Source organism: Echinops telfairi, unplaced genomic scaffold, assembly GCF_000313985.2.
Source record: "Echinops telfairi isolate 266 unplaced genomic scaffold, ASM31398v2 ScPeMD7_7457;HRSCAF=8495, whole genome shotgun sequence".
Classification (NCBI taxonomy): domain Eukaryota; kingdom Metazoa; phylum Chordata; class Mammalia; order Afrosoricida; family Tenrecidae; genus Echinops; species Echinops telfairi.
In genome coordinates, this window is record NW_022111357.1 from 23,305,738 (window position 1) to 23,319,106 (window position 13,369).

Below are 13,369 nucleotides of genomic sequence, written 5' to 3' on the forward strand. Positions count from 1 at the left end.
GTCCCTGGGGGGGGGGGTGGTTCAGCCAGGAGAAGTGAGCCCGGAGGGAGCAGAGCATCCTGCCCTGTCCACTGTTCCACCCTGCCCGCCGGCTCTTCCCCTCTCTGCCACACCACTGCTGCAGCAGCAGGAGCCTGGTCCTGCAGCCCTGCTGCCATGATACCACCTGTCCACTCCCAAAGCCCCAAAGCCCACACCCTGCCGCTGCCTCGCCTGCCTGTAGCCCAGTGCAGCAGGAATCTCTGTTTGGAATCTTTAAAACCACAGAGGGGAGATAGTAAAACGAGTACTGCTTTCCTCTAAAACACACACACACACACACACACACACACACACACACACGGGTGTACCCTCAAAAAAGCAGAATTTTTTTCAAAGCTATGTATTTAACTTTTTTTTTACAAAACAACCTTATCACCTTCAAAGTACTCTCCATTACACTTAATGTATTTGACAATTCTGCAATTCCATTCTTGAAAACATTTTTCAAACTCATCTGTTTTTGTTCAAACTCCCTTGTTTTTTTCTTCTTCTAAGTCACCAACTCGCTGTCCTTTCATGTCCCTCTTTATTCACAGAAACGAAAAGAAGTTGCTGACAACAACAAAAATGTTACACAGAATGAGGTCAGGTGAGTCAGGTGTGTGGGACAAGAGAGGCGTGAGGTTCTGTGCCCAGAACTGGCACACAGAGATGGCTACGTGAGGAGGTGCATTGTCATGATGCCCAAACCAGTCCCCCATCTGCCACAAATCAGGCCTTTTTTGTCACAACCATCATGTTATCTTTTCAGAACCTCTAAATAGAAAGCTTGATTAACAGACTGACCTGGTGGAATGAACTCCAAATGCACTAGGAGTCAACATTTTTGTCCATTGGGGAAGTTGATGGACATCAAGAATGAGGTTTGTCATCTGAGGTAGGTAGTTTATTGTGCCAACCTGGCCGATAAACACATGTGGGATTAATTGAAGGGCAGAGAGATAAATGGTTCAGCGAGCCTCACCTTTCTTGTCTCTTGCTCTTTGATCATCAGACCAGTGTGCGGCTGCCTTGCTTTTTCCGTGCCTTAATTTGCAAGCTACACTACCTGTGGGACACCTAACCCACGGACTGTGTCGCTGTAATTTGAGGTTCCTTCAAGACCTGCTTCACCACACCATTGGAATTTACGTCTCTTGAGCTGGGGACTGTCAGACCCTGTCATCTGGCTGACTGTTGGTGACCTGCCTTGCTGTTTGCTGCCTGTGCCCAGATAGCCTGAATTGCTCTACAGAGGACCACCCAGTGGCCCTCAAGACTTGAAGGACTGCCAGTGTCTTACAGCTGTCTCACAGGAGGGAGTTGCACTGAGCTATTTGTACTGCTTTATACTTTAATTAACTGTTTATTTCTTATGTTATACATCTATCTGTAAAAATATATAATTATTAGCATTCTGATTTTGTCTCTCTAGAGAATCCTGTCTAACATATCATCAATCAACATTTCACCTTTTTTGAAATGAGAAAACCACTCACACACGTGAGTTTTTCCTTGTAAGCTGTATTCAACATTGCAACAGTTTCTGTGGCATTTGTCCTGAGCAGGAGGCAAAATGCTGTTCTCTTAAATTGGCCATCACAAAAAACGAGGTTCGAGTGAAACTGCTTTCATGAAAAAAGTTACTGTGACCAGAGAGAACCTTCCCAGGCGACACCACTGGGTGCACTAACTCAGAGCAAGTTGCTGGTTGATCGCCTCGCGGGAAAAATGCGTACTATGAAAGCTCCTCCGAGGAGAGCTTTTTACCCCACACACACACACACTGTATACATGGGACAACAGATGTCTGTGGCCAGGTGTTGTCTGGAGGTTAAACAACGCACACCTCTCTAGACATGTGTGTGCACTTGCTGGAACATGGTACTATCATGGTGTTCATGAAACAAGTCGTTTCTATGAATTCAGTTGTTTTGTGTCGTGGGTGGCTGCCTTGCAGTGGTCCCTCCTCCCTAAGAACAGTTCCCCAGTTGCCCGCCCAGTGTACAGTGGGTGGGAGTGTCTGCTCTCCCCTGCAGGAGGGGCTCTCGCGGAGGGCAAAGGCAGTGTCTCACTCGCTGAGTTACCGCATGCTGCTGTAACACAAGTACCCAAAACAGTGGCTTTGTTTCACAAAACAGGGTTCTGAGGCATTGAGGGGAAGGAAGGCTTTCTCTGTCGCTGACAGCCCTGAAGGAAGATCCCTGTTGTTGTTTTATAACGCTGCTCCTGGCCGGTCTTCATATGTGGCTGGGCAGCTCACGTCCCCTGTCTCTGCTTGCTCACATGTGGCCATCTCAGAAGAGATTGCCCTCACACACAGCCCTACACCAACGCTGTCACACCCAACAAGCACAACCCATTCTCAGAAGGGATGCTATCCACAGGTAGAGGCGTCAGGATTCGCACCATGTATTTGGGGGAGGGGAGCGCACAATTCAACCCAAACACTCATCTGTGTGTTCCCCACCCTGAACCGGCCACAAAGCAGGCGCCCAATGAATGACACTGAGGCTCGCGCCCTTGCTAATAAAGGCAGGAACTGTGTCTTCTTCCCCCTCTGGGAACTCTCCCCTGGAACAAGCAGCGGTTGCTGAATGATGCAGGCCCTCTTTCTCCAGCCCATCGCCAAAGCAGAAGGCGCGTGGCCCTGCCCACTCCACCAGGCGTCCTGTGAGAGGCCAGCCCAGATGTTTCCTCCCTGCAGATGATGTGTGGGTCGAAGGTCCGGTGAGCCATGGTGGCTGGCGTCTTTCCCACTTTTGAACCTGGGCAGAAGTCTACATCCTGAGCAGCAAACAGCTGGCGAGCGAAACTGAGATGGCCAAAAGAAACTGCTCGTTGCCACCCTCACCCCCCATTTCTAATGGCATCCGGGTGACATGTCATACTTGCCAGACCCTAGATAGCCTCTGAGGATCCTGAGAACCTTCCCTCCAAACCTAGAAACCCACTCACTGCCGTCCTCCATTCTGCCTGATAGGCCCTCTGGACAGAGAGAGCAGCGCCCCATTGTGTGTGCAAGGCTGTCCCTCTTCATGGACGCAGACTGCTGCATCTTTCTCCTGCAGAGTGGCTGGTGGGTTCAAATCACAGACCTCTTGACTAACAGAGAAGCACTGAGACACTTGCCCACAGGTCTCCAGGGGGCTTCCGCTGGACCTGGGCAGATCGAGAAGTCTGGCCACCCTCAAGCGACTTTCTTCCTCTCTCTGGACTCATTTTTCCTTACTCTTCTCAATAGGGCTGAGGAACGCTCGTGGCATAGCGTTTACGCTTGGGGCTCTGTGGTAGTTACATTATCTGGTGTCAATTTGGGACTTGAGAGGATTAAGAGTAAAGGGGTGGAGTCTGGCTTGTCAATCAAGATATAACCAATGAGGGCTCTGTGTGTGATGGCCTTTTCCTGAGAATTCTGGGAAATCTGGTTTTTCCTCCTTGGAAGTGGAAAACCTCACTCTTTCCGTTCCCTCCCTTGGAGACTCACTACCGACAAGGCTGATTCCCTGCGAGACATCCCTGAGGAGAAGCTCCACGGACCTACCCTGATGCAGCCCTGGAAGCTGGAGAAGCCATGTGGAGACCCCTGCCAGCGCTGAGATGCTTACAACGCCACTGGATCCAAAGACTTTCTACCCACCGGCCTGTGATCGTCCTGCATTCGGCATCATTGCTTGTGTTTCATGAGTCTGAAGAGGACTTTATAGATAGGTATCAGACAAGGCTAATATCAGACTTATGGGCTTGGACTGGACTGGACTGGGTTGGGATGCTTTCTTAATGTACAATTACCCTTTATAGAAAACTCTCTCTTATACACATATGAGTTTCTGTGGATTTGTTTCTCTAGTCTGCCCAGACCAATACAGGCTGCTAACCTCAAGGTCCACAGTTTGAAACCACCAGCTACTCCGTGGGAGAAAGATGGGGCTTTCTACTCCTGTAAAGACTTGCAGTTGGGGAAACTCACTGGGGCAGTTCTACCCTGTCCTATAGGGTCCCTATGAGCAGATGGCAGCAAGTGTGGTTTTGGGATTTTCGGTCTCTGTAGGGTTGGATCTGGTTTTGTCTCTCTGTGAGATCTAGGATTGTGGAAATGGGCTGTGGAGAGAGGTGAGCCAAAAAAGGATGATCGACACAGAGCAGGTCTTTATTCTGCAAGGTCTTTATTCCTTTGGGAGGGATACAGTGGTACCGACATCCAGGTTCTGCTTCTAGTTGTTTTCCATAGTCTGGAAGACAAGGAGGGAGTTAGAACAGGCTACAGAACAGACTGCTGTGTAGTGAGGAGCCTGACGCACTGGGTTCAAATCCTGGCCCTGCCACTTACTAACTGTGTGATCCTGGCCTCTCTGAACCTCCCTTTCCTCGTGTAAAACAAGGTTCATAATTGTACTTACTCCCAGGGGGGTCTTTTGTTTATTTACTTATTATTGGGTGGGATCACATGTTTAATTTTGACTTTACTGCCAGAATTGGTAAATCCTTTTCTAGGTTTTTTTCCCTTCCAAATAATATTTCCTAAGTGAATTTCTCATCATGGAAATGTCTAATTTGGACACCAGCAAGCTACTGCTACGCAGGTTCATGAACAACAAAAATGAATGAATGGCCATTGGGTTCATGCTGACTCCTAGCGATCCCATAGGACAAAGTAGAACTGCTCCTGTGGGTTTCCGTGACACTAAATCTCTATGGAAGTAGACAGCCTCATCTCTCCCCTGTGGAGCAGCTGGTGGTTTCGAACTGCTGACCTTGTGCTTAGCAACAAAAACCAAGGTGCTTGTTAGAAGTCACTGGACCCCATGTTCTCTTTGTCCCCGTTTTTGGTGAAGGTGGGTTACATGATTCATGTCATTTATGTTATTGAAAATATACACAGAAACTTAGGGTGGCTCTTGAGTAGACCCAGTGGTTAGCAAAGGCACCCTTTCCAATGCCTGAAACACACCGAAGGGGAAGGGTCTGCGCATGGGGCCTCCTACTGTGGCCATGGACAATCTGAATCTTCGCTCTCCCCAGCCCCAGACTGGCTGCACCCTCACCAATGCTGGCTCCACCTCCCTGCCCACACTCTATTCTTAGAGCTTCTCCTTAGCCGGAGTCACTCTCTCCTCTGTGGCAAGAAGGGGAGGGCCCACCAGGGAGACGCTTCACCAACACATGGAAAGGAGGAAGCTCTTCGACAGCAGTTCAAAGCTCTACCCGGAAGCCAACCAAGTCCAAAACCATTCATGGCCATGGACTTGCATTCAACTGGTCAGTGACCTTGTAGGACAGATGCTGCTGGGTCTTCCCTCTCTAGATCTGCTCTTGGATGGCAGCCAAGTGCTTCACAACGGCACACCAGGGCTTCAACATCAAGGTGTGGGGGCCCCACTGCAGTGGCAAACAGCCCCAACCCCAGTGGACCCCCTCCAGTGACCACTCAGAAGCCTTTGCCCCCTCCTCGGGCTCCGAGGTTCTTCAGCCCTGGCCCCGGGGCCCTGCCCGGCTCCTCACCTCCGTGATCCAATCATTGAAGGCCGACACCCGGGTGAAGACGGTGGGCTTCTTGAGAGTGTTGCAGCCAAAGGCAGAAACAAAGCTGGTCACACCATGGACCTGCCAGCTGCCATCGGCACTGGGGCAGCTGAGGGGGCCTCCGGAGTCACCCTGCAGTGGTCAGACAGGGTGAAGGGCTAAGTCAGGGGGCTGAGGTTTAAGAAATTCCTCCCATCTCTGAGGAGCTCGAGAATCCTTTACTACTGGACTTCTGGGCTCCTTTGTGTTGGGAAATCTGTGTTTCTCCTGCAGGCTCTTGTGAAAATGAAATGAGACATTAGATGTAGGATCTTAGCCCAATGCCGTAGTCACTCACTCATTCACACTTACCCACTCACTCACTCACCCACTCACTCACTCACCCACTCACGCACTCACTCATCCACTCACTCATTCATCCACCCACTCACTCACCCATTCCCCCACTCACCCATTCCCTACTCACTCATTCACTCATTCACCCACTCACACACACTCACTCTCTCTCACACACACTCACACACTCACCCATTCCCCACTCACCCACTCACACACACACTTACACACTCACGCACACTCACTCACTGACCCACCCACCTTCTCACCCACACACCCACCCACACAATCACTCACTCTTTGCCATTGAGCCAATTCCAACTTCCAGCCACCCTATAGGACAGAGTAGGGCTACCCCTGTGGGTTTCTGAGACTGTCACTCTTTATGGGAGTAGAAAGTCTCTTCTTTCTCCTGAGGAACAGCTGGTGATTTTGAACTGCTGACCTTGCAGTTAGCAGCCCACTATTCCACCAAGGCTCCTTACTGCACAACATCTGGTAGCACTCAAAAAATGGTAGTTGCCATAATTAGTATCACCGTTAATTATTCATAATTTTGTTTATAAAATCAAAAAAGCACGTGGTTGTCGAGAAGATTCCAAGTCCTAGCATTTCTATAGGACAGAGTGGGTTACCCCAGAGGGTTTCCAAGGCTTAGCTGCACGGCCGCAGACTGCCACAGTTTCTCCTAGGGGGTGGCTGTGGATTTGAATTGCTACCTTTTGTTGAGCAACCATGTGCTTAACCACTGTGCCACCAGGGCTCATTACTGCTCATACACACTTGCTACACGATGATAGTCCGTTTCGTGTTTCAGTGTAACTACTAACCCACACAGCTAAAGGTGATTTCGGTCATGATGTCAGGCCCCTGTACTGTGCTGGACCGGGTAGTCTGAGGGCCAGGGAGGCACAGGACTTGACTTGGGTCAGGTCAGTGTTTGACCAGGGACACCGAGTTCCCTGGGCCAGGGCTCCTGCCTCCCCAGCCAGGCACTGTCCCTGGACCAGGCCTGTTTCCTCCAAGTCCCATGTGGTCCAGAAGTTGAATGAAGCAGAGGTTAGGCAGAGGCATCCCGGGCCGGGCCGGAGCCCTGGGCGTGGAGAGCTGACTCACGTTGCAGCCCGAGCGGATGTCCCCGCCGGCACACACCATGGTCTTCTTCACGGAGCTCCCCCACCAGTCCCACTTGGAGCAGTGCTCGTAGTCCACCACGGGCAGCAGGGCCTGCTGCAGCTTGTCCGGGAGCGGTCCACCAGCTGTGGGGACAGAGAGCGCTGAGCGGGGGCCCATCAGGGTGCAGGACCTAGGAGCCTCTGGCCTGCTGGTGACTCTCCTCCCAGCAAGTTACAGAAGGGGCCTGCTGGCTTCCTCAACCAAGGCATCCCCAGCTCCTGGGGCACGCACCCCCCAGGGCCTCCCAGCAGGCAGGACGCTGCTGACAAACTGAACAGATCCTGGGAGGGGGTGGGAGGAGGAAGGAGGGGAGGGGGTGGGGGAGGAGGCCGAGGCTGGGGGAAGTGCAAGGGCTGGTCCTGAGCTTGCCCTCAGCCCCTGGCCCCCAGGCCCTATCGTCCTGCCCGCGGTCCACGCGGTGCCGGCTGGAGGGGTCAGCACGTACTATAGAGACGGCCCCAGCCACTGATGTAGCAAGGGGCGTCATTGGGCAGGAGGTCGCCGGCGGGCGGCAGGCAGGCAAGCTGGACAGTGTCCCCCAGCTGGGCGCTCCGCGACAGCTTGATGAGTGCGATGTCATTCCTGGGGAGGACAGAAGAGTTGCGGGGCCTGGTCCTCCCACCACCCCAATTGCCCCTCCAGTTCCCACCCCAGCCGCTCTCAAGGCTGAGCAACTTTCAGGAGCCTTCCTGGCCAGTCCGTCCACATAAACCCGTGGCTTTCACCCTCTAGGTCCTCACACTGTCCATCATCACAGTCGCTGGGAGGGCTTTAGTACAGGGTGCTGGGACCACCCCAGAGTTTCTGATCAACTGGCTCTGCACTGAGGGCCCCCAAACGGTACATTTCCGGCAAGTTCCGTGGAGATGCTGATACTGTGTCCGGGGGCCACACTCCATGAACCACGTTGCGAGGGCTTCGCCCTCCTGCTGGTCGCTCAGACGATCTCATTGGGGTTGTTTTCCTCCACTTACCCTGGGAGCCCAGCGAGGATGGGCCAGGGTCTCCGTCCTTCCAGATTCTCACTCCTGAGCTGTATTGGGGGCTTCCGCCCCTTCTCGGACCCTCTCACATCCACCCACCATTGCACATCGATTTGAGGGGCGGCTTTCTCACCCAGTGATTGTCTTTTTGACCTGCATCATCCCCCAGTAAGCTCAGCTTCCAGGAAACCCTTTGACAGAGGGAAAACTGAGTCCCGGAGAAGGGGAGTGACTGGGGCAGGCAACACTGTGGGTAGGGCCTTAGCCAGACTCTCACTCCAGTATCCCTTCTCTGCTCACAGTGCCAAGATCCCAGGATGCACTGGGAGAATTCTGCCGAATAGAAGAACCCTTGGATTTGGCAGGGGGCTGGGGAGCAAGTGACCTTGACGGAGTTCCTGTCCCTCTGTGCCCTGCTGTTCCTTTTAGGGAGAGGTTTGGCGTGGGTGATCCTTAAGGCTCTGAATTAGGGGGGTGCGGGGCCTGGGTCTCCACACTGAGAATCACTCACCCACAGGCCACACAGTTGGGGTTCCAGAGGGGGTGCACAAAGAGGTCTTCGGCATTGATGGGGATCACCTGCTCGGGGCCTTCCTTCTGTCCCCGGTCATACTCGCCCAGCACCACCTGGTAGGTCATGGAGCTCCTGGCAGTGGAGGTGGACTCAGTCTGGGCTCCCCGCCCCGCCCCCCACCCCCTCGGTACTCCCGCCCCATTCTGCCTTGGGGCCTCGCAGGGACAAGGACTCACGAGACGCAGTGGCCAGCAGTCATGACCCAGTCGGGGGCAATGAGGCTGCCTCCACAGGTGTGATGGAAGGCCCCATTCTTCTCATACTGCAGGGAGATCTGGGGGCAGGAGAGGAAGGGCCTGAGCAGTCTGGGCCCCACAGAAAGGGCTGCCACCAGTGGTGGTCCAGGTTGCGCACTACACAACTCCAGGGGTGCCCTTCCCACAGAGCAGCGCGCCACCCTCTAGCAATGTGCAATGCCCAACCTGCACCACCGTTCAGGGTGGCGCTATCATTTCCCCCCTGTGAGCACGCAGACTCTGTGAGCAAGGGCCCTGCGGCCTCCCTGGGGGTCCTCGTATTCTCTGTATCCATAGGCATCCCCACACCTTCGGGCCCTGCGGCCTCCCTGGGGGTCCTCGTATTCTCTGTATCCACAGGCATCCCCACACCTTCTGTCTCTTGAGTCCTGTAATACCATCTTAACATCTGAGCCCCTCGAATGGCCTCTCTGGTCCCTCTGCTGCACAGCCTCCCAAGTCCTGGGCCTCACTCCTGACTTGGATACATCCAAATCGTAAACCCCCTCTAGTTCAAAGGCTAGCAAACTCCAGCTCTTAGGCTCAGTGTGGCCCATGGCGTTTTTTGGACCTAGAGACTTCCTGGAACTTGAACTCTCACACACTGGTGGAGCGGCTGTGGCTGCTTTGCCACCATGCTGGCAGAGTTGCACTGTTGCTCTAGAGATCACCTGGCTCACAAAACCCAAAATGCTTAGACTCGATGGCCCTTTACAGACAACACGCATCGACCCCTGCTCTGGACCAGTGCCATCCCGTTGAAACTTCTGTGATGATGGAGATGTTCTCTAGCTGTGCTGTGCTACGTGGTAACCACAGGCTAGACACAAGGAGCCTAGGATGGGGCAGTGGGCTGTTAACCACAAGGTCGGCAGTTCAAACCCATAACCCACTCAGAGAGAAAAAGATGAGGCTTTCTGCTCTCCTAAAGAGTTACAGCCTCAGAAACCCACGGGGACAGTCCCACTCTGTCCTCCAGCATCACATGAGTCAGCCTTGACTCAATGACAGTGAGTTTGAACTGAATTTGGCTACTGAGTGGCAGGTGCCGCTGAGGGACAGAGTTTTTAACGTCCTTGAGTTTAATTAATTTACATGTAAATAGCCGCACGTGTACGTGGGCAATGCGGCAAGCGTGGCTCCTCGGGGCCACCCTCTGTTGTCATTGTGGGTCGTTGAATTGATTCCAACTCAACGCGGCCCCCGCGGGTTTCCCAGGCTGGCATCCTTACAGGAGCAGATCATTTCTCTCTCGGGGTGTTGGGTGGGGGTCAAACCACCACCCTTAGAGGTAACAGCCGAGTCCCAGCCCCTTGGATCTTCCCCCACGGTTCTCTAAAAGCCCCTCACCCACTGTACTGCTCCCAGGCATTGCAGCCCTGTGGTATACTGTGAGGACTCCAGAAACGGGTGCCTGGAAATCTCTCTTTCTACTCACAGTGCCTGAGCAGCCGCCATTAGCGCACCAACCCCCTGGAGTTAAGCAGTGCCCTCCCCCAGATTCCACGAGTAAAACGCCAACAGCCCAATGGAGGTGGGAGATTGGATGGGCACAATCTCATGTGGGGCAGATCATCCAAAGGCTTCCAGGTCGCTGGCAGCCGACGTGGGAATTGGAAGGGAAGCAGGAGGTGAAGGCCGCTGCTTCTCACTCAGAGCTTGGGGCCGGGCGCCACGCCGTCCCCGCTGGGAACAACTGCAGCTGGCATTGCTCTTACCTGCCAGGGCCAGCTGTAGGGCACAGCGTCCTCACCATTGACCACTCGGGTGGAGGGGTGATAGACAGGTTTGCCGCAGCCCGAGGCTGGAGGGAGAGTGGGGGTGTTAGTCAGCCAGGGAGCCTCCCAAAGAAAACAGGAGACCTGGGTGCTAGTCCTAGCTGTGATACACACTGACTGGGTGACCCCAGGCAAGCTGGTCCCCATTCTGTGACCAGTGAATAGGGCTTCCCAGAGGCCTGGGGGTCCCTGGAGGAAGATACCAATGTGAGCTCCTGCGTGAGAGGATCGAAGCTGTTGAGACACTTGGAATGGCGTCTGGTGCCGTGGGTGGTGCTGAGAAAGGGCGGCCATTGTCAGCCTCTGGGGGAGTGTGTGGAGTGTCTAACACTCTAGCTGAACCTGGCAGAGGCAGTACCACCCCAAGGACTGCCCATCAAATAGTTGTGTCCCGTTTCAGCAGAAACTTAGTTTTCACCAAAAACACCCCTGCCATTAAGTATAACCACGAAAGCATTTTCCATACGTGCAGCCCACACGTGTCAAGAGCTACCCGAACGAAGCCAAACACACTGTCACCGAGACCATTGGGACTCTTAGCAACCCTGCAGGACAAGGTCGCGTGGACTCGGTGGGGTTCCTAGACTAACTCTTTCCAGCAGCGGACAGCCTCATCTTTCTCCCTCTGAGTGGCTGGTGGTTTTGAACTGACCTTTCAGTTAGCAGCCCGACAGAATTGGCGGTAAGGCGTATTAACATCCTGCAAAAATGCAGAAAATATCCAAAGCGACAATGATGCTAATTTGCTTGTTGACCCTTCTACTGCCCTCAGGTCAGAACTATCATTACTACCCAATCGTGGGGTTTCGTCTGCAATGCACTACGCCCATATGCTGCGGTTTTCTTGCTCCTGGGATTCACACAGTAGCTGATTTTGTCAGGTTTTCCGGTGTTGTAACTACCATCGAGTGGTAATTAACACTGTGAATCCATGACGATAACCTTTTTGAAAATGAAGCAGTAATCAAAGAAAAATTTAAAAAACCAAACACAGCCATCAGGTCGAAGCCAACTCATCGCACATCTATAGGTCGGGTAGACCGCCCCTGTGAGCGGCCCAGACTGTAACGCTACCGGAGGAGAAAGACCCATCTTTCTCTGTAGACTCGGTTCGCTGCCTCACTGGGGAACCCCATTACGGCCCTCTGAGGTTCCATTATTCTCCTGAGCCGGCCCACCCAGGCCTCCACACCATTCTCCTGCCCCAGTGCTGCGAGCCCCCTCAATCCTGCTCCAGGTACAAGCTGAGACCGCTTGTCAACCAGGTGTTAGGTGGCACAGGGCCCGGGTTCTAGGGGCTCCTGGCCCAGCACAGAACGAGAACCCAGGCGATGTTTGCAGATGAGCACAGATCCCCTGCCGGGCTAAGAAGCCTGTGTTGCCTTACATGGGATTTGAACTTCTGGTCAAGATTTTGTTACAGGTTAGAAAACAGATGTCCCTCTCTGTGGTGAGTCCTTACCAAGAAAACCACGCTTATTTAGAAAACAAATATCCCCCAAACAGAAAAATTAGGCGACGGCTATGAACGGGTCTCTCAAAGACAAAGGGCAAAAAGGTAAGGCACATATGACAGAGTAATCTAAGACCGGCAAATAAATAGCATTAAAACTATTTTCACCTATCAAACTCGGGGGGGAGGGCAGTGTAAAAGAACACAGGCAAAGCTGGGGTCTTACCAAGGGCCACAAGCAGGAGGGAACTTAGCAGTCGCAGCATGGTGAGTGTTGGGACAATGGGAAGGGGACATGGAGCCTGGGGTGCTGATATAGGGAGGGAGGCAGGTGGGAACTGCTGTCCTGGCCCTCGTTCCTGGAACAGGTGGTGGAACACCAAGTCTCCCAGGGTCCAAGGTCATGGCCTCCACCCACTGCAGCTGGAAGAATGATAGGCCATGGAAGGACCTGGCATCTCCTCCGACCTGCAGCCTCACAGGTGGCCCTGAATGGCTAGCTGATAACAGGGGAAGGGCAAGGAAAATTCACGTCGGAGCAATCCAGTCTCTCCCAGGAAAGAGCACGGGCTCACCAACGGGTTAGACTTGGGTTCAGGTCCTGGCTCTGCCTCATGACTTAACCTCTCTGACCTCAGGTTTCTTGTCTCTACTCTGGGATCAATTCTGGTACCGACTTCAGTTAAAAAATGTTAAGCACTTTCTACCAGGATGTGGGGACACAGGCATGACCATAGGATCCAGCAATCCCTCTGCTGGGTACGTGCCCAAAGGAGGAGGAGTCCCAGCATGCAGAGAGGACATCTGCAGACCCATGCTCAGTGCAGCACCGCCCACAGTCACACAGCGGTTCTCAACCTGTGGTTTGCGACCCCTTTGGGAGTCGAATGACCCTTTCACAGGGGTCACTCGATTCATAACAGTAGCAAAATGACAGCTATGAAGTAGCAACGAAAATAATTTTATGGTGGGGGGGTTCACCACACCATGAAGAACTGTATGAAAGGGTCGCGGCATTAGGAAGGTTGAGAATCTCTGTAACAGCAGGAAGATGGAAACCACCTGAAGGCCCATCAGTGGGAGAATGGATAAAGAAACTCTGGCATGGACACAGGAGCCCTGGTGGGGCAGTGGTTATGAGTTGGGCTGTGCACCGCCAGGTCAGCAGTTCGAGACTACCTGTGGCTCTAGGGAAGAAAGATGAGGTTTTCTACTCTTGTCAAAAGTTAGTCTCTGAGGAAGGGGTGGGGAGGGAAAAAAATGAGGAGCTGATACCAAGGGCTCAAGTA

The 13,369-nt window shown here is 53.2% G+C and overlaps 1 protein-coding gene across 1 annotated transcript; it reads right to left on the minus strand.

The window, feature by feature from the left end:
* Positions 1–5,487: 5,487 nt before the first annotated feature.
* Positions 5,488–12,346, minus strand: CELA3B (chymotrypsin like elastase 3B). The gene is made up of 7 exons (XM_004705369.1): positions 12,307–12,346; positions 10,568–10,653; positions 8,790–8,887; positions 8,551–8,685; positions 7,502–7,638; positions 6,997–7,139; positions 5,488–5,676 (listed from the first exon to the last, which is right to left on the minus strand). Exons 1-7 carry the CDS (start codon positions 12,344–12,346, stop codon positions 5,488–5,490), a joined length of 828 nt encoding a protein of 275 aa, XP_004705426.1.
* Positions 12,347–13,369: the final 1,023 nt, after the last annotated feature.